This window comes from Balaenoptera physalus (genome assembly GCF_965194825.1).
Source record: "Balaenoptera physalus genome assembly, chromosome: 17".
Classification (NCBI taxonomy): Eukaryota; Metazoa; Chordata; class Mammalia; order Artiodactyla; family Balaenopteridae; genus Balaenoptera; species Balaenoptera physalus.
Window position 1 is genome coordinate 13,120,198 of NC_138895.1, and position 26,835 is coordinate 13,147,032.

Below are 26,835 nucleotides of genomic sequence, written 5' to 3' on the forward strand. Positions count from 1 at the left end.
ATGACCCTCAACATACTCCTTCCAGTGTATGTTTATTTAAGACTAAACTAATCCTGTGCTGCAATATGATTACCCTTTGGATACGCTCTGGTTGTTCATTGCCTTCCTGTCTTTAATAAAATGCTTTCACTTTCCTGCCCTTCAATAAGTTACTAAAGGGAGCAGACACTTTTCTGGACAGTCTCTGTATGATAAATGATCATGTCACGCTATCACTTAGAGGAGTGCTGAAAAATACTAAGGAGCCAATTCTATTTCCCATGCAGGGCTGGTGCCTCAGCTCCTGTATAGGAGCCTGCTGCACTGGCAGTGCTCTCTCTACAATTAATGATGGCCGCTGATGAACCTGTATTGGACCAGAGTGCTCCAATCTTTATCGGAAACGTCTAGCCCAACTGTCCTAACTAAATCTAAAGACAGCCATTTGTCATCCCCCTGACTGCCTGTCATCATCTGCCTGGGAAAATCTATAATTTTTGGCTTGTTCCTGACTAAACTGTGGAGTGAATAAATTTATCTTTGGGTTACTCTGCTTGTCAGGATCAATATTGAGCAGAGGTTGAATAAATTAGAAACTGGAAAAACATGACAGGCCGTAGTGGTTTGTTCGTTTGTGTCTTATAAATCAAATATTTAGTTTATTTAAGAGGCAAGCATGTCAAATTTTTGATTTCCACCATTCATTCTAAGATGCTTTACCTCATGATAAATGGTCATCAGAAAACCAATGAAGTAAATCACTGATATATCTGACTGTGAGATGAACTTTTCAGATCATTTTATTGATTTAGCAAACTTTGCAGAAATAAAAACTGTAGGTAAAGATTAAAATTTTTTTTCTTTCAAGTTTTTATACATTTTTGCAACCATGATATTTGACTTAATAGTGTCAGCAAGATATATAATGTTGGCCCTAGAAAAGTTCATGGCTCATCAAGCTACTTGCAGAACTCCAAGTTTTATTATAAATAGTTATTAAAGAATTTAATATTTTAATACATTGCTGCATGCTTATTTAAAGGAGTTACAGAAAAAAATGGAAAGAAATGTTAATCAGAAGGCCATCTAGGCAATCTCATCCATGATGACAGTTTCAGTGGCCAGTTAACCAATATGCTGAAGACTCCCACATTCTTCTCTCCACTGAGCTCTGGCGTCATATAACCAATTGTCTTACTGATACTTTCTCTAGAACAGTTCAAAGACACCTCAGATTCTATATGACCAAAACTCATGATCTCTCTCTCCCCTAAACCTGACTCTTGAGTTCCCTATTTTCATTGTTCAAGGCAAAGCTATGGAACCATTCTTGATCTCTCCCTCTTCCACACTCCCTATATCCAACTCACCATCAAGTCTTGTCCACTTTACTTCCTAAACAGATTTCCAGTCTGTCCACTCACTTCATTTTTACCTGTTCAAGTTTCCACCGTCTCACACTTCCTAACCAACCTGGCCTCTTTCAGTCTATTCTCCACACTGTATCCACACTGATCTTTTTAAAATGCTAATCTATAATTACATCACCCCTGGCTTAAATACCTTCAGTGGCTCCCTACTGTTCTTGGATAAAGACAAAACTCTCTATCATGGCCTATGCAGCTCATCTGCCCACCAGCCTCTATTTGCCCTATGCTCCATCTTTACTGTCTCTGCTTCCCTTTCCTCATCTTTGTCATACTCTTACCTGCCCCAGGGCCTTTGCACATGTTATTCTCTTTACCTGGTAAGCCCTTCTGTTCTCTCAGAGGTCAGCTCAGCAATACCTTCCTAAGGGAAGCCTTCACTGGGCTCCCTAAGGCAAATCCCCCAGTTATAGGCTCTCAGAGCAACATACTTCTCCTTTGTTGCACTTGCCACGGATGCAATTTTACTTTTGTTTTTGGGTAATTACGTGCTTAACGTTTCTCTTCCTCTCAATGCTGAGAGCTCTTTGAGTCCAGGGACTGTATCTGTTTTTTGCTCACTACTGTCTCCCCCATTGTCTAGCAAGTGCTGCCACATGGTAGGTGTTTTGAATGAATGAAGAAGAAGAAATAATGAATGCATGCATGATTGAATGGTTTAGAAGCAGGACAAGAATTTTAAACAAGAAATTATATGGAACTGTTTTGAAAAGTTTGCTGATTAGGGGTGCTGAAGACATAGAGAAAGAGAGAGGAAAGACAGGATTTATCTTTTGTTTTTTCCTCTACTCCTTTGCCACTCTCACCTTCTCCCCCCCCACCCCAAGTCTCTGCCCTGGACTTTGGACTAGGGAATAGGAGAGATGATGGCAGGGTTAGAGGATCTTGGGGGAAGGAGTCCTTGGCAGCTGTGAGTCTGTAGAAGTGAGAGGAAAGGGAATGAAATCCCAAACAGCCGAAAGGACAGAAGCCACTTGGCCCAGCTTCTTCCAGGTCCTCATGCAACCATCCTAAGGGATCATTATTGTTTTCATTTTTTTCTTTTTTCATGTATTTTCTATAGATGCATATGAGGAACCTACAATGTCCATTTAAAGGCAGCTGGTCTAAGTGCTAAAAACCTTTGGTAATTATAGTGGTTTTGTTAGAATTCTCTAATGACGTCCATTTCTTTTTCCCCATGGCACAAAGCTGTCTGTTGTTGAAGACTCTTAGTTAGGATGGATGTCAGCGACTTTATGTATGGCACATTGAGCTTTCTCTCCCATGGCACAGGGTTTGATGTCAGCAGCTTTTGGCCAACTTCAATCAATGAGTATAAAGAATGGAAAAATTAAATCCAAAAAATGGAGATGCTGATCCCAGGAATATATACAGAGAAATAAATTAATATTCTGATGCTAACATTCATGTCCTTTGACTAAGCCTTCAGAGGATGATTTAAAATGGACCACAAAAGCACATTTCAAACGACCCGTAGGCAAGTCTATATTCAGGCTTCCAAGAAGCTGTGTCTAGGCATTTTTAATTGCTTGTGTCTTCTTGCTGGAAGTAAAAGAACTTCAGATTTCATCCTCACTCCCTGAATATCTTTCCTTGCTCTTAAAGGCTCTCAGTCTAATGGGGGATATGGTGATATACAATAACAATGATATTAACCATTTGTTCCTTACCAGCCATTCACTGTTTTTTAAATTATGTTCTTTTTTTTTTAATCAAAGCAATACAATCAACACAGTTAAAGAATCAAATAAGACCATAGGGTTTCTAACAAAATGTAAAGAGTACCTTTGGGCTTAAAACAAAACCACATTCAACTTCTTCAGCTATTTCTTTCTTTTTTTTTTTTTTTAAATACATTTTATTTATTTATTTTTTAAAGATTTATTTATTTATTTTTGGCTGCATCAGGTCTTAGCTACAGCAGGCGGGATCTTCACTGAGGCATGCGGGATCTTTCGTTGCGGCACGTGGGCTTCTCTCTAGTCATGGTGTGCGCTTTTTCTCTTCTCTAGTTGTGGCGTGCAGGCTCCAGGGCGCGTGGGCTCTGTAGTTGTGGCGTGCGGGTTCCAGAGCCCATGGGCTCTGTAGTTTGAGGCATTCAGGGTCTCTAGTTGAGGCGCACGAGCTCAGTAGTTGTGGCGGGCAGGCTTAGTTGCTCCACGGAATGTGGGATCTTAGTCCCCAACCAGGGATCAAACCCACGTTCCCTGCATTGGAAGGCGGATTCTTTACACTGGACCACCAGGGAAGTCCCACTTCAGCTATTTCTATGCACACTTACCTCCACATTGCTAAATAACAACTGCTATTTATTGATTTTTAAATCTTAGGTATTTACTGAATTCCTACTATGGAAGATGATGATTTAGTTTTCATAAGTATTACTCCAACCCCTACGACTCTTCCCTTCCTCCATCCTGTCAACAGAGTCATACTTAAATTAATAAGATTAATATCCATTGACCATATTACTAAGATCACTTAAGTATTATTCAGAGCTAAACCACATAATGCACAATGGTTGCTTCTTATTTTCCCTAGAGTTAAAAATTGGTTGGTTATTTATTTGCTTAGTTTTCTATGTATTTATCACCAATTCAGCCTGAGGCAACCTGGGCTAGTAGATGTTTTCCTAGGACATTCCTTCACTTCAAATTCCCTTCAGATTCTTTCTGGGAATTTCCTTAACCTTTCTTCTGTTTCCTAGATCCCATGTCTTCCCTTTTCCTATTTTCCTCTCCTGTTTAGGTGGAACACATTTTCCAAGAACTGCCTAAAAAACGTATGTGGGACATAAATTTTTTTGAAACCTTGCATTTTTAAAATGTTTCATACCTCCATAATTGCTTGAAAAATTGACTGAGTATATAATTCTAGATTGAGAATACTTTTAACTCAAAAATTTGAAGACATTATTCTACTGTCTTCCAGATTGAAAAGTCTGATAATTCTGATTCCATTTTGATTTCTGATTCTTTGTATTATGATCCTCTTTTCCTCTGTAGAAGCCTTTAGGAACTCTTTACTCCCGGTGTTCTAAAAACTTTTAAGGATAGAGCTGGGTGTGGGTTAGTTTTCATCCACTGTGCTGGCATTTGGGAGACTGTTTCAATCTGGAAACTCATGTCCTTTGGTTCTGGAGACTTTTTCTAATATTAAAATTAACTATTGAATTATAATTTACATATAACAAAATACATTTATTTAAATGACCAAACCATGTACATCCATACAATGACCACCATAATCAAGAAAGAACATTTTTGGGCTTCCCTGGTGGCGCAGTGGTTAAGAATCCACCTGCCAATGCAGGGGACACGGATTCGAGCCCTGGCCTGGGAAGATCCCACATGCCGCGGAGCAACTAAGCCCATGCACCACAACTACTGAGCCTGCCCTCTAGAGCCCGCAAGCCACAACTACTGAGCCCCCGTGCCACAACTACTGAAGCCCGTGTGCCTAGAGCCCATGCTCCGCAACAAGAGAAGCCACGACAATGAGAAGTCCGCGCACTGCAACGAAGAGTAGCCCCCACTTGCCGCAACTAGAGAAAGCCCACGCACAGCAACGAAGACCCAACACAGCCAAAAATAAAAACAAATAAATAAATTAAAAAAAAAAAAAGAACATTTTCAGCATCCCAAAAGATTCACTTATGGCCCTTTCCAGTCAGCCTCTTAACATTCCCATCAGGCAGCCATTGATCTGCTGCTACTATATACATTTGTTTTCACTTTTCAAGAGTTTCATATAAATGGGGTCATACTGCATGTACTCTTTTTTTTGTCTGGCTTATTTCACTCAGTATAATTGGTTTTTTATCCATGTTGTCATGTGCATCAGTAGTTTATTCTTTTTATTGCTGAGTGATATCCCATTGTATGGAACACAGTTTGTTTCTCCATTCCCATTTGAGGAAGATTTGGTTGTTTCCAAAATTACAAATAAAGGTACTATAAATATTTGCGTACAGGTATTTGTGTGAACATAGGTTTTCATTTCACTTGGGTAAATACCTAAGAATGGGATTGCTGAGTCATATGGTAAGTGCATTTTTAACTTTACAAGAAACTGTTAAACTGTTTTCCAAAAAGGTTGTACCATTTTACATTTTCCTCAGCAGCGAGTGAGGGTTCCAGTTGCTCCACATCCTCATCCAAAATTGATACTGCCAGTCTCTTTATTTTTAGCCATTCTAGTGGGTCTGTAGTGGTATCACATCTTTGTTTTAATTTGTATTTCCCTGATGAATAATGATACTGAGCATCTTTTTTTTGTTTATTGACCATTAGTATATGCACTTTTGTAAGTTTTTGTTGAAATCTTTAGCCCATTTTTAATGTATTGCTTGTCTTCTTACTATAGAGTTGTAAGAGTTTTTAAAAATATATTTTGGATAAAAATTGTTTGTCAGGTACATGATAGCTAATATTTTCTCTCTATGGTTCACTGTTTCATTAATATTGTCTTTCAAAAAGCAAGTTTTAAATTTTGATGAAGTCCAGTTTATCAATTTTTTATAGGTCATGTTTTTTGTGTTCTTTTAAAGAACTCAAATGTATGTTTTTTTTCTAGAACTTTTATTGTTTAGCGGTTAAATTTGGATATGATATATTTTGAGTAAGTTTTTGTATATGGTATGAAGGGTGAAGGCTCACTATTTGGATGTCCAGTTGTTCCACCAGCATTTGTTGAAAAGATTATCCTTCCCTCATTGAATTATCTTAGAACCTCTGTAAAAAAAAAATCAGTTGAACATAGGTATAGATTTATTTATAAAGTCTTTAATTTGTTTCCTTGATCTCTGTATCCATCCTATGCCAGTACCACACTGTCTTGATTATTACAATGTTAAAGTCATAAAATCAGGTAGCATAAGATCTCCAACATTAATTCTTTTTACCAATATTGTTTTGGTATTTTAGGTCCTTTGCATTATCATGTAAATTTTAGAATCAGCTTATCAATTAAAAAAAATCTGCTGGGATTTTGACTGGGATTATGTTGAATGTATACATTAATTTGGAAAGAATTAGCAACTTAATAATATAGAGTCTTCCAATCCATGAAAATGTTATTTCTCTTCATTTATTTAGGTCTTCTTTAATTTCTCCCAATATTTTATAGTTTTTATTCTATAGCTCTTGCATGTATTTTCTTAAGTTTATTCCTGAGTATTTAATCTTTCTTGACATAAATTGTAAATGGTATTTTTAAAAAATATCATTTTCCAGTTGTTCATTGCTAGTATGTGAGAATTGATTTTTTGCATATTGACCTTGTATCCTATGACATTACTAAATTTATAAGTTCTAATAGCTTTTTATAGATTTGTGATTTTAAATATATACCCAATCATGTAGTCTGCAGATAAAGGTAGTTTTACTTCTTCCATTCCAAACTGAGTGTTGTTTCATTTTCTTGACTTATTGCACTGGCTAAGCCTTCTATAAAGCAGAGTAAACATCCTTGCTTTACTCCCTGTCTTGAGGGGGAAAGAATCCAGTCTTTAATCATCAAGTATGATATTTTTGTTGATTTTACATGAATGCCAATTATCAGGTTAAGTTCCCTTCTATTTATAATTTGTTGAACTTTTAAAAATGCGTTTTGTGCATCTATTGAGATGATCATAGAATATTTCTCCTTTAATTTTTTTGGTGCATCACATTGATTTTTAAAAATATTTATTTATTTATTTGGTTGCACCAGGTCTTAGTTGAGGCAGGTGGGCTCCTTAGTTGCAGCATGTGGACTCCTTAGTTATGGCAGGTGGGCTCCTTAGTTGTGGCATGCAAACTCTTAGTTGCGGCATGCATGTGGATCTAGTTCCCTGACCAGGGATCGAACCCAGGCTCACTGCATTGGGAGCGCAAAGTCTTATCCACTGTGCCACCAGGGAAGCCCCCATCACGTTGAGTTTTTGAATGTCAAACCAATCTTTGATTTCTGGGATAAATCTCACTTGGTCATCATGGATAATCTTTTTATATATTGCTGGACTTTTTTAAAAACTTAATTAATTTATTTTTGGCTGTGTTGGGTCTTTGTTGCTGCGCACGGGCTTTCTCTAGTTGCGGCGAGTGGGGGCTACTCTTCACTGTGGTGTGTGGGCTTCTCATTGCAGTGGCTTCTCTTGTTGCAGAGCACGGGCTCCCGGTGTGCGGGCTTCAGTAGTTGTGGCACGCAGGCTCAGTAGTCGTGGCTCGTGGGCTCAGTGGTTGTGGCTCGCGGGCTCTAGGGTGCAGGCTCAGTAGTTGTGGCGCACGGGCTTAGTTGCTCCGTGGCATGTGGGATCTTCCCAGACCAGGGCTCGAAACTGTGTCCCCTGCATTGGCAGGTGGATTCTTAACCACTGCGCCACCAGGGAAGTCCTATATTGCTGGATTTTATTTGATAATATTTTGGTAGGGACTTGTGAATCTATGTTCATGAGGGATATTGTTTTTATTTATTTTACTCATTGTAGTTTTCTTGTAATAGTGTTGGGGATAGGATGATGCTAGCCTGATAACAGGAGTTGAGAAGTATTCCCTGCTTATCTATTTTTCTGAAGTAGTTTTTGTAGTTTTGATATAGTTTCTTTTTTAAGTGTATGATAGAATACATCAATGGAGCCATCTGGGCTTGGAGTTTTCTTTGTGGCAATGTTTTTATTTATAAATATGATTTATTTAATAGATTTACTTAATAGACACAGAGCTGTGATTTTTGAACTACAGCCTCTCTGGTTCAACTTCTTCACAAATTAAACCTGTCCCCTCTAACTTTGTTTTTAAGGTGTTTTAGCCTTTTAATTTTCCCTTCACTTGTCCTTTAGTTTATATACTGAAATTTCAGGTATGGGGAAGTATTTCATGAAAAGCCTGAAATTTCTCAATCCATAACATGGAAATAAGTTTCTAACAGGTATGTGGGGCTTTGGTTGCAAGAAAAAACAATGCAAATACCTGTTAAATACTCTATTCTGAAATATGCAAAAAACACAGTTGACCAGACCTAATCTCACTATTGCCAAATTCAGTGCATTTCTGTTAACCTCTTATCTGCCCTCATGTCAGCCACTCAACAGCAATCAAGTCAAGTGGCCATTCCCTCTTCCTTAAACCTCCTTTTTCTCTTGTCTTCTCCTACATCATTGACTCCTACTAGTGCCTTCTCATCTAAATGGTCTCTAAATATTGGAATGGCATCATTTATTCTTTTTTTTTTTTTAAATCCACACAAATACAGTCTATTTATTTTCAACAATAATGACAGTGTGATTTAATGGGGAGGGGAAATATTGTTAATAAACAATGTTGGGACAATTAGATATCTATGTATTAAAAAAAACTCTGTAAACTTTAAACCCTAATTTATACTACGCACAAAAAATTATTCAGGATGTGTACACATTTGAACATACAAGGTTAAATGATAGGGTTTCTAGAAGAAAACATTGGAGAATATCTTCTTGACCAGTAAGCAAAATTCGTTTAAAGGACATTAAAAAGCACTACCCCTAAGAGAGAAAAAATTGATAAATTGGACTTTATGAAAGTGAAAAACATTTGCTCTTCAGAAGACACTCTTCAGAAAGTTCAAAGGCAAACTGCAAGCTTGGTGAAAATATCTGCAAAAGCACTTTTAAACAGACCCTCCCAAAGAAACATATATGAAACGCTAATAACACATTAAAAAAAAGCTTACATCATCAGTAATTGGATAAGCATACATTAAAACCACAAAGAGACACCACCTTACACACACTTCGATGGTTAAAATTAGAAGTCTAACAATATTGGAGAGGATGTAGAACATCTGGCACTTGGTGGTAAAATGATATATCACTTTGAAAGCTATTAGGCAATTTATTATAGGGTTATATATTCAACTACATTATATCCCAGCTAATCCATTACTAGGTTTTTACCCAAGAGGAATGACAATATACTGTACAAGAATGTGTATGGTGGCTTTGTTTGTGATAGGCAAAAACTGGAGACAACTCAAATATCCATCAACAGGAGAATGTATAAGCACACCATGGTATAGCCATGGAATAATACTCAACAATAAAACATAAACTACTCATATATGCAACACCATGGATGAATCTTAAAAACATGTGAGTGAAAGAAACCAAACACATATGACTCCATTTATATAATGTTCTAGAACAGACAATGGAAATCAGAACGATGGTTGCCTCTGGGGTCTGGAGAGTTGACTGAAAGAGGCATGAGGGAACTTTCTGGGGGTGGAGGAGATGTTAAATACTTTTTTGACTTGAGTAGTGACTATGTAGGTTTACACATTTGTCAAAATTTGTCAAACTGTATACTTAAAATTTATGCATTTTATTACATGTAAATTATACCTCAATTAAAAACAGAGTATGGGAGAAAAAATTAAATAAAATTGCTTCTCCCTGTCTCCTCTGACTGCCTTTACTTTCAGAGATAACCACCATTAACCACATACATCATATTATTTAGTTCTGTTATAGCACTTCTCCAATTTGTTACATATGTATGCATGTGTATGTATAAGTATATGTATATATAAAATTGTTTAGCTTCCATTTAAATGTGTGGGTTCAGTGCTCATTATAGGTCTTTTTTTCTTTTTTTTTTTTAACCACAACTTCTCATTCATTCTTTTTTTTTAAATTTATTTATTTATTTACTTTTTGGGCTGCATTGGGTCTTCGTTGCTGTGCGCGGGCTTTCTCTAGTTGCGGCGACCGGGGGCTACTCTTCGTTGCGGTGCGCGGGCTTCTCATTGCGGTGGCTTCTCCTGTTGCGGAGCACGGGCTCTAGGCGCGCGGGCTTCAGTAGTTGTGGCACGCGGGCTCAGTAGTTGTGGCACGCGGGCTCAGTAGTTGTGGCTCGCGGGCTCTAGAGCGCAGGCTCAGTAGCTGTGGCGCACGGGCTTAGTTGCTCCGCGGCATGTGGGATATTCCCGGCCCCGGGCTTGAACCCGTGTCCCCTGCGTTGGCAGGCAGATTCGTAACCACTGCGCCACCAGGGAAGTCCCTCATTCATTCTTGTATGGCTAGATTTTGTCATCAAATTTTTTCTTCTAGGGGATTACTGGGTGCTGTGTTTCCTGAGTTCTTGTGAATCCGTGAATGCCTGTCTGACACCTTTACACTTTTTTTTTTTAACATCTTTATTGGAGCACAATTGCTCTACAACGGCGTGTCAGCCCCTGCTATACAACAAAGTGAATCAGCCACACATACACACACATCCCCATATCTCCTCCCTCCCACGCCTTCCCCCCACCCTCCCCACCCCACCCTTCTAGGTGGGCACAGAGCACCGAGCTGATCTCCCTGTGCCATGTGGCTGCCTCCCACCAGCCATCCATTCTACACTTGGCAGTGTATACATGTCCATGCCACCCCCCAACTTCGTCCCAGCCCACCCCTCCCCCTCCCCATGTCCTCAAGTCCACTCCCCATGTCTGCATCTCCATTCCTGACACCTTTACACCTGAACAACATTTTGTTGGGCCTGCAATTTTTGGATCACACTTTTTTCCTTCAGAAACTCACATATGCTTTCCCTTCTTTCCCTGTATTTTAATGTTGCTATAAAGAAACATGAGGCTAGCCTTATTTATCAGGCTTTTAAGTAAATATTTTTTGTTTCCTCTTTTCAGATGCCTAAGGATTCTCTCAATTTTTTTTTTTTTTTAATATTCAGTAATTTACCAGGGTTGATCTTGGTAGTGTTCATTCTGTCTCAAATTTCCTACAACATGGTCTACTTGGAATGTGCTTTTAATTATGGAGATTTAGTTCTTCCTTCATTTAAGGGAAAGTTTTTTTTCCTATTTTATCTTTCATTTTTTTTATACCACTTGTTATATCTCTACTTCAGGGATACCAGTTATCCTTTGTTTAGTGTCATCATCGGAAGATATCTATTATCTTGCAATTATTTTAATGCATTTATCCTAAGTACCCAGGTGCCAGCTCTCTGCCTGTCTCCCATATTGTGAGCCCTAGGGCCTCCGATAGGAGGCCTTGCAGACCATCCAGAATGATCAGATCCTGCCCAGGCATCACCATATCTGCAGTGGGACCTCCGCCCCATGCCCCTGGGAACCAGCCCAAGCTCTAAGACCAGCTTTTCAGCAGCAATGGCCTCACTGTGGGCTTGGCCAGGTTTTCCTTTGTCCCTCAGTCCTTCATTTCAGCTCCCGTTTCCTATAGGTTCTGTTCTCTTTCATGCCAACTCAGATCTCAGAAAAGGATCTGGGATTGACCACCAAGCCCCCTTCTCCTAAGTTGCCCTTCTAATTTTTTAGGTCCCAAACTCTTCCCTGTGTTTGCAGACCTCAGACCAAGCTGTGGGGAGTTGAGGGGTTTTCCCACTGACTGCCCCCATGTGTTGGGTGGTCAAACTTACTCATCTTGCCAACTCCTTGCAGCCTATTGGTCTCACATCTCCAGTCTCAACCCCTATGGCCCTGATTCCTGGGAAGCACCTGTTCTTTTCATCCAAGGGGGGGACCTTCAGGAGTGCTGCTCCGTTCCCTACCTGCCCACTCACTTCCCTACCTGCCTACTCTGAAGGGCACCTGGTTCCTCACTTATCAAGGTTTCTCCTCTCATGCGGTTGGTGCTCTGCAGAAGCCTCATTTATTCTTTATCTTTGTCTGTCACCCAGTCCTATGACTCTTAAGTATCATTTAAATGCTGTTGACTCCCAAACTTTCCAATCTTGCTTTTCCTTTGAACTCCAGATGCCTACTTTACACGTGCATTTCAGTATCGAATAGGCATCTCTATAGAAGGAATTCTTTTATTCCTTCCCTTGTATCCCCCAACTTGTAAAGGCTACCATACCACTGTCTCCTTAGTTCCTCACACAAAAACCTTGATTCTTCTTTTCTTTATTCCTACTCATCCTACTAATCAGCAGATTCCATGAGTTCAACCTAAATATACCTTCAATCCATCCACTCCTTTTTATCTCCAAGCAGCCATCTTCTCTTACTTAATCTTTGCAGTAGTCTCCCAACTGACCTTTTTGCTGTCATTCTTGTAACCCATTCTTCACATAGCTGATAGGGAAATCTTTAAAAAATATAATCTTTTCGGTGACTTTCTACTGCACTTAGAATATAGTCTACCTCATGACCATGGCCTAAAAGGACCTTTATTCTAAGTGCAGTGACTTTCTGTTGCACTTAGAATATAGTCAACTTCATGACCATGGCCCCTATACCTTCCTTTCTAATCTCACGTTAACTTGGCCTTAGAGAATCATTGTAGGCAAAATAGCTTGGTTTTAATGTCATTCAGAAAAACTTCCTTTGGGAGTATTTATAGGCTAGCATTTTTGTCCTGTTAAACTCTCCTTTTCTATTCAGAGTTTAAAGCATAATAGAATAAGACTTTAAAAGTAATGACAATAACTGCATTGAATCTTGGTAATTATGATAATTAACAACTAACCAGATCTTTCAAGATATATTCATATATTCACCACTCATTACTGAACATTTGCCAAGCATTGTGCTTAGAACCTGGCCTTCAAAAACATTTAGGGAAAGTACTTATCTTGCAGATTTGGGAGGCTGGATTTCTCCACCATTCTCTCCCCAGGAAAGGTGAGCTGCTGTCTTTAGCCACTCTGTTTCCATTTCCCATGGGGTGAATGTTGAACACTGTGCACATCCCAGGTCCTCTCTACTTAATCAAATACCTAAACTCCAGGCTCTGTCACTTTGAATAGGACCACATATATAGTATACAGTATCTTATATAAGACTACCCATCTATCACAGTATGGATACAAATACTGTGAAATCATAGGAAAATTAAATAATTCTGATGAATACAAAATGCCCAATGAAAAAGCGTAGAAGAGCAGTCTAAAATTTAAAATATTTTGAATGCAGAATTGATCCCATGAACTTCTTAATTCCTTCATGTTGTAAGTTGAAATGACTAATTGAGTCATGCTTCCTTATTTCTTTTTATTTGAAATATCTACCATGATTGTTCAATGGCATTTTGAATATTTTGGGGAATTCATTTGTAGTAGAATAATATTTCTTTTCATAATTATCTACTGCTTACAGTAGTTACGAGATGAGCCAGGTATAGTCCTGAATTTGGAAACAGGACCAGGGGTAACTTTTTTAGGGTCAGAGGATAGCTGTCTGAAAGTGGTTTTGAAATAAGAGCTCTGTTTATGGGAGAAAGAAGCCTATTCTTCCTTCTATGGTCCTATGTAAAGAAATTATATCACAGGGCTTCCCTGATGGCGCAGTGGTTAAGAATCTGCCTGCCAATGCAGGGGACACAGGTTCGAGCCCTGGTCCAGGAAGATCCCACGTGCCACGGAGCAACTAAGCCTGTGCGCCGCAACTACTGAGCCCGCGTGCCACAATTACTGAAGCCTGTGCACCTAGAGCCCATGCTCTGCAACAAGAGAAGCCACCACAATGAGAAGCTTGCACACCGCAATGAAGAGTAGCCCCCGCTTGCTGCAACTAGAGAAGAGCCCATACGCAGCAACGAAGACCCAACACAGCCAATAATAAATAAATAAATAAATTTATTAAAAAAAAAAAAAAGAAATTATATCATAGCCCACCCCATTGTCAAACCAGAAACTGTGAGGTTTTGGCAATGGTTAAGCTCACAGATGACTGTTTCCAGGAAGCCTTCCCTAGCCCCAGGCTAAGTTAGTGATACCACAATACTTATGAAAACAGAATCACATTGTAGTCTTATCACTTGTTGACTATGGGTTTTTTTTTAATCCCTGGGACTCTACTCTTTCTTCCTCTGTTCTTTCAATACATGGAGTAGTATAGTACCCGGCAAATGTGTAGGTGCCCAATACATGTTTGAATGAATGAGTAATTGAATGAATATGGCATGATATGGCATAACATGACATGAATATAGCTAGTGCAAATTAGAATAAATTAAAGATCCAGGTGTTCCCCAAGGAGGAGCAGCCAGGAGAGAGTTCAGGTCTAATCACAGTTACTAGAAACTCATTCGTTGGGAGATCAGAGTTAAGGGGCAAGAAATCTAGTCTCCAGAGGGAAACATTTGATAGAAAAATAATATAGAGTGGAAAAAGTATATACTTCCTTCTCAGAGAAACATTTTTCTGTTGGTGAGGGATGGAGGCATTGGGGTATGGAAGAGAAAACCAGGTAAGACAGCAGAATTATGCAAATAAATGCATTAAGAAGTAAAGATTCATAAACTAGTTTTAGGACAAATTCAGAATAGTTTAAAAAGTAATACATTTTATAGTTATTTAGCAAAATAAGTATTTTTCAATCACAATTTAATGTAAATATTAAAAAATTTTTCCTTTACCTTACCTTCACATGCAGAAGTTGGTTGTCAACTGCTATGAGCTGATTAAGATTCTCCAGTATTTCTAAGCCTCTTATGTCATCAATATTATTATTGCTGATATTCAATATAGAGAGGGATTTCTGTAAGAAAGGTAACTAAATTAAGGTTAATAAATAGTCTAATTAAATACTATATATAGAAACAAGAAATCCTAATCTGTGAAAAATTAAAAATTTATCAGTTCAGGCTGTTTTGCTCTTTAGGCAAGAAAATAAAAATCCTTGGAGATTATATCATATCTTTTTTCAGATGGAATTTTTAGAACTATAGTAATTGTAATGTAACTTACTATTTTTGTCTAAAGTTCCTTTGTAAGTCCAATTTTTCTCTTCCAAGATATAAGAGAAATTTATAGAAAGAAGCCAAGAAAGAAGCAAAGAGAGAAAAAAGATGTCCCAATAAGCAAATGATAACACAATATAGAAAAAATGGTTATTTCAGTTCAAGCAAATTATCATTTTGTGTTAAATATCACTAAGATTAGGGAGAAATAATTTTTTGTTTGTTTGTTTGTTTTGGGTTTTTTTTGGCCACATTGTGTGGCATGTGGGATCTTAGTTCCCAACCAGGGCTCGAACCCGCGCGCCATGCATTGGAAACGTGGAGTCTAACCACTGGACCGCCAGGGAAGTCCCTGGGAGAAATAGTTTTTATCTTTATTTTTCTAAATAGGAAACATGACCAAGAATTGAAAGAATATCTGATTTTTATTTTTATCTCGATCTCTCCATATAGTTTTCTCTTGGTAATCCATATGTTCAGAAACCAGTTAAAATAATAATTATCTAATTAACAAGAAGTTCAACATCAGCCGTTAATGAGGACATAAATATACAATAGAGCAACACTAAATCAGAGCCATCTTAAAATCTAAGGCCCGGGATTCTCTACCAATATGGAGACTACCCACCCAGGTGTCCACACATAGCTAACCTTTAGAGAAGATACTTCCTGATACTTTTTAAGACCCGATGTACAGCTTAAAAAGTATACCTTATATTTAGAATTTCAGAATCTGCTTGAATCTGCAAAAATGAGCAAGCAAAAAAACGTTTTCGGTAATAATCTGTAATAAAACTATCCATCTCCACAGTGGCGTGAGTCTGCTTGGTTCAGCTGAGGTTGAGCTGAGACACAGTTGTTTCTATGGGATAGTAGGGAGGGTAGGACAGAAATCAGATCACTCCTTTCTTTTTCAGTTTATAGCACTACCCCTCAATTGTTATAAATTTCGTTAAAAAAACCTTCTGTTGCCCTCTGTTTTTGGGCTCTCTAAAGTAAAACCAACGAAATCTGTTCCATTTACATTCCTTGCCCCAGAATTGAAAGTAGCATATCCTATCAAATCTCATTTTGAGGATCAGTAAAAGCCTCCACGGCACCCTCTGGCTCCCTGCTTCTCAACTCATTGTGAAACATCTATGTGATTTGACCGGTTGTCAGGTGACAGCTGGAACCTCATATCTGTGCTCTCAGTTCTACCTGCTTTGGATGAGGCAGAGCTGTACGTAATGCAACCTACAATCAAATCAGGATCCAGGGAAAAAATGACATCATTATAATGATTCTCTAGGTTGTTTAAATTTTTCCAAATAACTGTGCTTTCCTCTTTCCTTAGGCTTTTTTCCTAAAATTTTAAGTTTTGAGTTATCATGCTCACACCAAGGTCAAAATAGGAATGAGTAAACATCTGTATTAGAACTTCATACTTTATATAACCTTTTCTCATCCTTCTTTTGATCCTTCCAGTTACCCTAGGGGCAGGAATTATTATTCCCATTTTATAGCTGCTGAGTCTCTGAGAAATTATGTAGGAAAAATTAGTTTTAGTTCTCAAATTCTCAACTGGCCATATAAACATGCAGAGTATTACAATGTCCAGATATACCTTCCTTTTTTCATTGTAAGTATTGATCACTATATTCTTTGTCAGAATACTCAAATGTGGCCTTACTGCCAGAGAATGAAGAGTTCTTGGATCAAACAGGAGCTTTTCTCCAAGGGGAAGCCTCTGACTCTCAACATGAAGCTCTCTTAGTCCTTCTAAGCCTTCCAAGCCTTCTATGACAGCAATGTAGTTGCCTCCCATATATCTGCAAAATATAAACCATTTTTTAAAATTTATTTTTTTATACAGCAGGTTCTTATTAGTCATCCATTTTATACACATCAGTGTATACATGTCAATCCCAATCTCCCAGTTCATCACACCACCACCACCAACCCCTGTAAACCATTTTAAAATAGACATTCTGAGAGCATCATGGTCTAGAAGTGATAAAAACATAATAACAAAATCATGGAGCTATGTGAAAATTATACGGTTGACCATTGAACATTGTTGGGGGTGTGTGGTTAGGGGCGCTGACCTCCCTGCAGTGGAAAATCTGCATATAACTTATAGTGGGCACTCTGTATCTCTGGTTACTTTGCATTTGCAGATTCCACCAACCATGGATCATGGCTCGTGTAGTCCTGTATTATTTACTATTGAAAAAAATCCATGTGTAAGTGGATCTGCACAGTTCAAACCTATGTTGGTCAAGGGTCAACTGTACGTGCAGAATGTTCTCTTTATATTGAATCAATGAAAAGTTTATTTATTTGATTCTTACACTTAATTAAGTCTGAGAAATGTTTATTTTTTTAAAGTGAGAGAAATAGTCCTGTCTACCAGTGCTCCTGTTGTGTTGAAGTGCATAAGAATCACCTGGGTCATAGGTTTAAAAAGGAAGATTTCTGAGCTTAACCTCCAGAGATTCTGGTTACCTAGGTTGGAACCCAGCAATCTGCATTTTTTAATTGACATATAGTTGATTTACAATATTGTGTTAGTTTCAGGTGTACAGCAAAGTGATTCAGTTATATATATATTTTTTTCAGATTATTTTTCCATTATGGGTTATTATAAGATATTGAATATAATTCCCTGTGTTATATAGTAAAGCCTTGTTGCTGATCTGTTTTGTATAGCAATCTGAAGTTTTAATACGCATCTCCCACCCCACTTATTTTCCCCATTCTGAGGCACTTGCCCTGCTTTTTGAGAAGTACTGATCGTTCCTCCAATCTGGGGAAATTGGATCCACTGGACCTCATTGTTTAAAATCATCATAGGCAGTAAATGCCTTTTACAATCACATCTATATCAACGTTACCAGCTCTATGACCCTGCCCTTTTGAGATGTGTGATTCTAAAAGGCACAGAACTCATTTGGATTCCATGGAAACTTTTTTCACCAGTTGAGCCTAAATAAGCAGGTTTCAGGTATCCCTATAAGCCCGTAAGACAACTCACCCTCTTTCAAAAGAAGTTATCAGGGTTAATAAAACACAAATTGTCAAGTATTACATGTATAACTATTTATTTAGTACTAATAATACTGCAAAAGAATAAAAATGAGGCAGATAAAGGAAATGCCTGCATGCAAAAATATTACTGTAATGATGACAATTACATTACTTAGAAATAAAAGCACTTACAGTTTTTCCAGTTTCTTTAATGACCCGAGGTTCTCTATACATGAAATACAATTGTTTTGTAGGTATAAGTGGGTCAGATTTGTGGCATAATTCAGGTTAGTGATTTGACTAATACAGTTATCATACAAATATAAAACACTAAGATTTTTGCAAAGAGAGAGGTCTTCCTAAAAGAAAAATAAAAACAGGTGATACTTAATTTCTCCTGAAAACTTGTGTTTTTAAGAAAGTTTTTCACTTAATCATTCTACACATTTCATTAAGGTTAATATAAAAGAACAGAATTCCTCTGTTCTTAACACAGTCAAAACGAGATTAGAATGATTACAAAATTAGTTCTAGGTTTTAGTATTCTGTAACCTTATCAATAAAATAGTGTTTGTTAAGAAAGATTTTCCTAGGGCAAGCAGTTTTCCTTGGAAGCAATTAGACTCCTCTGGAAGTTGAAGCATCTAACAAATTATTGCTTCAACATTATGAATCAGGGCTTAATCTTTCTGTAGGATTGGAAATAAACTGTTGTGGTTTATAATACTGAAAAACCACTGGAAGTCACCTAGATATTCAAGAACAATGGATTAATAAAGAAACTATGATAATGCTATTGAAGGGAATACTGTATAACCATTAATTATCCTTTAATTTCTTTAGTAATATCTTGTAGATCTCATAACAAAATGGAAACAGTATATTCAACATGACCCATTATTGTAAAATTATATGAATACATGCCTAGAGAAAAGACTGAAAGGACATCACCTAAATGTTAACAGTGGTTTTCTATGCATGGAAGGATTTCAAGTCAATTTCTTTCTTTTTATATTTATTTTATATGTATTTATATGTGTTTTATAAATGAACACCACTTACTTTTGAGGTAAGAAAATAAAGGTATTTTAAAAAGTCTGTCATTTCTTGTGTGGTGGTAGAGTTAGTCTAGAGTAAGTAGGCAAGAGGTAAAGTGAAATTCTGCTCAAAAATATCTCAGCTTTCATTAAGTCAACAAGATCTTTTAAAATACAGCCACATCTTAGGAACCGGTTGAATTATTTAAACCAGTTTGCTTTCGTCCTAACAGAGGTCCTCCACACTGAAGGAGCACTGATTGTGAGGGGCCAAAAGTACATTAAATGGAAGCTCTCCGGAGAAAGCTGTCTGTGATGGTATGATGAGGCAGAGTTCTCTGGGCAATAAAAAGGAAACATGAGGTTTGGGCAGTTAGGGAGAAGGCTCACCTGGAAACTGGAAAGGAATATAGAATGGGAGCTGAAGAAGGTCTCTGCAAAAAAAAACCTCTGACTGTCTTAATTGACAATTTTGCCTGGAGCTTTTGTGTTTTTTTCATTCATTCATTCATTCAGTAAATATTTATTAAAGCACTTAATATGAGTCGGGCACCGTACTGGATAGGGGATTTAGAGTGATGTGAAAAAAAAAGACATGATCCCTGCCCTCATGTAGCTTATGCTTCCAAGAAAATTTTGCTTATCTGTAGTCTTTAGCATTTTATTGTAGACAATGGATACCAATACAAATGGCCTAAAAGGGTTATTGCTGCCTTTAAAATTTCCCAAATTAAAGCCAAAAACTAGCTTAGCACAGAGAAAATTAGCTTAGCACAGAGTATATATCCAAGTTAACATAATCTTGTCTGATATAACTGACATGGTATAACCTACATTTATATAACCAGTCAAATTATGTGCAAAAAGATGTCACTGTTCATGTTTTGAAATATGGTACTTACATATAATTCTTAATATTTTGATATGTTAAAAATTCATATTCCAAGGCTTTGGAATTATCCAAAACTAATTATCTTTGAAATTATTTTCCAGCATATACTTCCAAATCTAGTTTGCTATACTGTAAAGAATTTTAGGGGAACATATATATTTAACACATATATTTAACAATTACAATGGTGTATTTTATAGAGGCTTAATTTTTAAAGTTTAACATCACAAGCAGGAAACTAAAATAAAAACATAATATAAAGCTGACTAATCAAAATATAATTAAAAAGAAGGTATGCCCTGATACCAGTTTCTAAACTTTACATTGTTAATTATATAAAAATAGGAAATAATTTCACAGTTCTTACAATTGCATCTATATTTTTGGCTGAAAAATTTATATGAGTTATTTTCTTCAGGTATTGTAAAGTGGTTTCTTCTTTTCGGGGTTTAAGATTGCTCTTTTTGGCAATTAGATCCAAGGTCAGTCGAACCATGATTTCTCTATAAATCAAATTCTTGGCAATAGCTCTCTTCTGGTACCATGTTAAGAAGCAGGTTTAGGTATTGTTTTATGCCCAACTTTCTAAAAATTAAAGAAAAAAAGGAGTATTATGTACATAGCAATTTAGGAAAAATTATTTTGACTCACTCTGTAATTTTCTCACATAAAACTATTTGATAAACTAGTTCATAGACATTTTTAGGGATATTTAGGTTTTTTCTAAGTTTATAGCCTCAATTTTTTTCATAAAAAGATTTGAAACACCAAAATTGATTAAATCACCATACACATTCACTTTTACTTTTAAATCTTTTCCTCTCCCTAGTGTTGACTTGTTATTGTGGGCATCTTTTAAAGGATTATTTTTCTCTCTTGGAGTTGAAAATGACCTCAGTATCATTTAGTGTTCTCACATGAAGAAACTGAGGCCCAGAGAGAGATCTGTCTCAAACCACTCAAGTTAGTGACAGTTGAAAATGAGACCAAGTGATCATACTTATTAGTCTCCCAAGTCAGAACACATGGTATGAAAACCTTGAGCATATTCACAGGACAGTGGTGAAAATACTTAAAAATGGAGCTGGCCTTGACATTTTATGTTACTACAACTGTAATCCAGAAAGAGGCAACATAATGCAGTGTTTCTCAACCCAGACTGCCTGGGTTCAAACTTTGGCTCCACTGCTCACTGGTTAGGCAATCTTGGGCATGTTACCTCAGGTTCTTATAAAAGTAGGATAATGGTACCTACTTGCAAGGGATATTGTGAGGATTACATGAGATAATCATGTACAGAGTACCTGGTACATAGGTCAATAAATGTTTGCTGTCATTATGCTACAATTGTTTTGTTCACAGATAACTGTTCATTGTTTCACCTGGAATATATTAAGGCTGTTGAATAAGGAAAACATGCTATTAATAAAATATTGCTTTATGTAAGATATCCATATGTGGTCCATAAGTTTGAGATAACCTATTGTTTTCAATCATCCAGTAAGTATAGCTATTTAAGTGATAAATATCCCAGTTTCCCCAATTGTGTTTTATATTCTCTTATTCAATATGTAACCAAAAATACGGTTTAAAATTAAGCATTTTTACTCCAATGTATCTGGAATTTCACCAACCAAACACCTCAATTTGTGTGGTATTCTGGACGTGAAATAAATGCTTAGGAGGAAAAAATGAATTCAGTGAAAGATAAATTTGTGTTCTCACACATTGGCATATAATTACCCAGGCTATATTATATAAAATGCCCACAATAAAGTATTTTAAGATATAGAATGTATCCTTAGGCTCTTCAGAATGCAAGATATAATCTACAGAATAAAATTATGAAATCTTCATAGATTTTTGAAATTTCCATAAATTCATTATTTTTATAACAAAAATTTAAGCTTATTCTTTACAGATGAAATTTCAAACATGACAAAATAATATTCTGAACAAAGTTTCTAGTTAAGTATAAGTAACTTTTCTTAATCTTACCTTAAAAATATTTCATGATAAAGAATAACACCACACCCATGAATCCATAGGTCAGCTGAAAATATAAAACATTACAAATACGTTTGAACCCCTCTATATCTTTCTCTCTCTCCATTCTCAAATTTAGGGTTTATTCTAAATTTAGACATCCCTATTCATGTCTTTATACTTTTGCTACAGCTATGTGTGTATCTAAACAATATATGGTACTGTTTTTTACATTTTTACAGTCATAAATGGTATTATTTTGATTCCAACTTTATTTTTTAAAAATATTTTGGTTGTGAGAATCATCGGAGTTGATGTGTATTAGCTCTAGGAAATATGCACTGTTGTATAAAATCCTATTGTGGGAAATGTATTTCTTCTGATGATAGATTTTTTGGTGTTTTAATGTTTTGCTTTTGCAGTGTTGCTTTTATGGCTCTTGTATGTACAACATCTTTAGCACATGTGCAAGAGCTTCTTTAAGGTTTAAAACTAAGGATGGCTGTTCCTGACATTTTCAACCTTACTGTATATTGCCAAATTGTTCTCCAAAGAATTTTACCACTGGCAGTTAAGAGAGTTTCTATTGCTCTACAATGTGGTTTACACCACTGTCAACCTTGATATTTGCAGTTTTTAACTTTTTGCCAATCTGATGGGTGTGATATATCTCATTGTTTTTCTTTTCTTAGAGATTTTTATTTATAAAAATGAAACAAAAATGGATTTGGATTTGCCGTTAGATGAGAGTCTTTTCCTGTTATTGACCATGTGGAATTCCTTTTCTGTTAATTGTAGTTTCTTATATTTTGCCTATTTTTCCTTTTGGGTTCTGTTTCTATAAATAATTTTTAGATACATGTGTATTTCTATCAGATACTAATATTTTATTGATTATATAGTAGCAAATATCTATTTCCAGGCTGTAGCTTGTCTTTTCTCCTTGATTTTTCAGTTTGTTTTTAATGGCATCTTATAAAAAATGGAAGCTGTATTTTTTTAATATAGTAAAATGTATCAAGAAATTTTTTGCTCATGTTTTATGCTTTTTGTAGCTTATTAAGTAACTCCTTCCCTATCCTAATTTTAGGAGAAAGACCTATATTTTCTTCTAAATATATTAAAGTTTTGCTTTGCACATTTTGGTCTTAATCTAGAATTGATTAATGTATAAGAAGTGAGATAGAGACTTAATTTTATTTTTTTCTTATGGAGAACCAATTATCCCAGCATATATACATGGTTCATTTCTCGTCTATTCATTTATGTATCTATCCCCAGGTCAACCCTGTCTAAATTAGTACAGCTTAATAATATCGCTCCACCTTGGTTAGTCTTGGTTCTTAACTCTTTTTTATTTTCCAATTTTTTTATTGTGGTAAAATATAAAATTCACCATCTTAACCATTTTATAAGTGTACAGTTCAGTTTTACTAAATACATTTATAATATTATACAACCATTGCCACAATCTATCTCCAGTACTCTTTTCACCTTGCAAAACTGAAATTCTATCCCTGTTAAATAATAATTCTCCATTCTCCCCCCTCCCCCCTGGCCCAGGTAACCACCATTCTATTTTGTCTCTATGATTTTGATGACTCTAAGAACCTCATATAAGTAGAATAATATTTTATTTTTGTGACTAAGTTTATTTCACTTAGCATAATGTGCTCAAGGTTCATCCTTATTGTAGTATAAGTCAGAATTTCCTTCCTTTTTATGATTGAATAATATTCCATTGTATGTATTTACCAGATTTTGCTTACCATTCACCCATCTATGGACATTTGGGTTGCTTCCATGTTTTAGCTATTGTGAATAATGCTGCTGTGAACATGGTGTACAAATATCTCTTCGAGACTGTGTTTTCAATTCTTTTTGGTATATATAAAGAAGCAGAATTGCTGGATCTTATGGTAATTCTACTGCTCATTTTTTGAGTAACTGCTATATTGTTTTCCACAGTGGCTTTACCATTTTACATTCCAACCAACAGTGCACAAGAGTTCCAATAACTCCACATCCTCACTAAATCTGTATTTTTGATAGTAGCCATCCTAATGGGCATGATGTGGTATCTCATTGTGGTTTTGATATGCATTTCCCTAATGATTAGTGATGTTGAGCATCTTTTCATGTGCTTATTGGCCATTTGTATATCTTCTTTGGAGAAATGTGTATTCAAGTCCTTTGCCCATTTTTTAATCAGGTTGTTTTCTTGTTGAGTTGTAGACCCCTATCAGGTGTATGATTTGCAAATATTTTCAAGTTCTTTGCCCACTTGAGGTTTAAGAGTTCTCTATATATTCTAGATATCAATCCCTTATCAGATGTATGACTTGCAAATATTTTTTCCCATTCTCTGTATTGTCTTTTTACTCTGTTGATAGCACAAATTTTAAAAATTTTCGTGAACTATAATTTGCCTATTTTTAATTTTGCTGCCTGTGTCAATGATGTCATTTCTAAGAAATCATTGCCAAATCCAGTATTGTGAAGCTTTTGCTCTGTGTTTTCTTGTAAGAGTTTTACAGTTTTAGGCCTTACATTAGGGCCTTTGATCCATTTTGAGTTAATCTTTGTATATGGTGTTAAATAAGGGTCCAAGTTCATTCTTCGCCTGTGGATATCCAGCTTTCCCAGCCTCATTTGTTGAAAAGACTGTCCTTTCCCCATTGAATGGTCTTGACACCCATGTCGAAAATCATTTGACTGTATATGTGAGGTTTACTTCTACGCTTTCTGTTTTATTCCATTGGTTTATATCTCTGTCTTTATGCCAGTACTGTGCTGTTTTGATTACTATAGCTTTGTAGTAATCAGGAAGTACAAGTCGTCTAGCTTTGTTCTTCTTTTTCAGAATTGTTTTGGATATTTGGATCTCTTGAGATTCCTTATGAATTTAAGGATACATTTTTCTATTTCTGCAAAAAAACAAAACAAAAAAACCAAACCCATCATTGGGATTTAGATAAGGCTTGCATTGAATCTGTAGATCACTTTGGGTATTATTGACATGTTAAACAATATTAAGTCTTCCAGTCCCTGAAGAGGGGATATGTTTTCATTTATGTCTTCTTTAAATTTTTTCAACAGTGTTTTGTAGTTTTCAGTGAATAAATCTTTCACCTCTTTGGTTAGTTCCTAGGTGTTTCATTCTTTTTGGTGCTACTGTAAATGGAATTTTTTAAAAATTTCCTTTTCAGGTTGTTCATTGTTTGTATATGGACATGCAACTGATATTTGTTGACTTTGTATCCTGATACTTTGCTGGATTCACTTATTGGTTCTAACATTTTTGTGTGTGTGTATGTAATCTTTAGAGTTTCTACATATAAGATCATATCATCTGCAAACAGAGATAATTTTACTTCTTCTTTTCCATTTCGGATGCCTTTTATTTCTTTTTCCTGCCAAATATTTCTGGCTAGAACTTCCAGTGTGATGTTGAATAGAAGTGGTGAAAGTGAGCATTCTTGCCTTAGAGGAAATGCTTTCAGTCTTTCACCATTAAGTCTGATGTTCACTTTGGGTTTTTCATATATGGCTTTTATTATGTTGAGGTAGTTTCCTTCTATTACTAGGTAGTTGAGTGTTTTTATTGTGAAAATTCAGGTTGTTGAATTTTGTTAAATGTTTTTTCTGCATTATGTGTTTTTTTCCTTTCATTCTGTTAATGTAGTATGTTATGTTCATCAGTTTTTACATGTTGACCATCCTTGTATTCTAGGAATAAATCTCACTTATTCATGGTGTATAATCTTTTTTTTTTTTTTAATAGCTACTTTATTTATTTATTTATGGCTGTGTTGGGTCTTCGTTTCGTGCGAGGGCTTTCTCTAGTTGCGGCAAGTGGGGGCCACTCTTCATCGCTGTGCGCAGGCCTTTCACTATCGCGGCCCCTCCTGTGGCGGGGCACAGGCTCCAGACGCTCAGGCTCAGTTGCCGCAGACCGGCTGCAGAAAGCTAGAAGTTCCTGGCGGTGAGGGGTAAGGAACTGAAAAGCACCAGTATGGGGTCAGAAGGGCCAAGACAACTGATGGTTGCAAGGCAAGTTTATTCAAAGAGCATGAATGTATATATAGGTTTAGTACAGAACGAATACTAAACAACAAATCAGTAAACCTTGTATTTCCACATAATTCTGTCGCCACTATCTATGCGCCACTATCTATGCACCACTATCTATGCACCACTATCTATGCACCACTATCTATGCGTCAGCATGCCTTATGGGCCATTCTTTGGAGATACAGACTTCCCCCTCAGGGCAGCACGTCCTTCTTCTGGGGAACAACCAGGGGCTCTTAGATTCAGAGCAGGCACCTGGAACGAAACTGGCTGCAAGCCATTTTCCTTTTTTACGCTCAATACCGCAGCGTCAGGAGTGCATACCAAGAAAGAGACAAGCAGTTCTCCGGAAAGCAGAAAGCTGAATAAGCTTACAGCTTGGGGGCCACCACACTCAGTAGTTGTGGCTCACGGGCCCAGTTGCTCTGCGGCATGTGGGATCTTCCCAGACCAGGGCTCGAACCCGTGTCCCCTGCATTAGCAGGCAGATTCTCAACCACTGCGCCACCAGGGAAGCCCTATAATCTTTTTAATATGCTGCTGAATTTGGTTTGGTAGTGTTTTGTTGAGGATTTTAGCATCAGTGTTCATAAGGGATATTGGTCTATAGTTTTCTTTTGTTGTAGTGTCTTTGTCTGACTTTGGTATCACAGTAATGCTGGTCTCACAGAATGAATATGAATGTGTTCGTTTCTCATCAAAGTTTGGAAAAGTTGGAGAAAGATTGGTGTTTTTCTTAAAATGTTTCATAGAATTCAC

General features: G+C 36.6%; 2 protein-coding genes across 4 annotated transcripts in view; one reads left to right on the plus strand and one right to left on the minus strand.

Moving 5' to 3' along the window:
* PPP1R42 (protein phosphatase 1 regulatory subunit 42) overlaps positions 1-25,942 on the minus strand; it is a 41,879-nt gene extending 15,937 nt beyond the window's left edge. Inside the window, exons 1-4 of one of the 2 annotated variants that reach the window (XM_082433703.1) lie at positions 20,384-25,942; positions 18,280-18,446; positions 16,751-16,889; positions 14,760-14,876 (exon numbers count right to left, since the gene is read on the minus strand). In XM_082433703.1, coding sequence (XP_082289829.1) covers positions 14,760-14,876; positions 16,751-16,889; positions 18,280-18,446; positions 20,384-20,512 — 552 coding nt within the window. In that variant the 5' untranslated portion in view covers positions 20,513-25,942. Of the gene's footprint in view, positions 1-14,759; positions 14,892-16,750; positions 16,890-18,279; positions 18,447-20,383 lie in introns of both variants that reach the window. The other variant, XM_082433702.1, reaches the window with a different exon arrangement.
* CSPP1 (centrosome and spindle pole associated protein 1) overlaps positions 1-26,835 on the plus strand; it is a 220,981-nt gene that overhangs the window by 38,761 nt on the left and 155,385 nt on the right. The window lies entirely within an intron of this gene.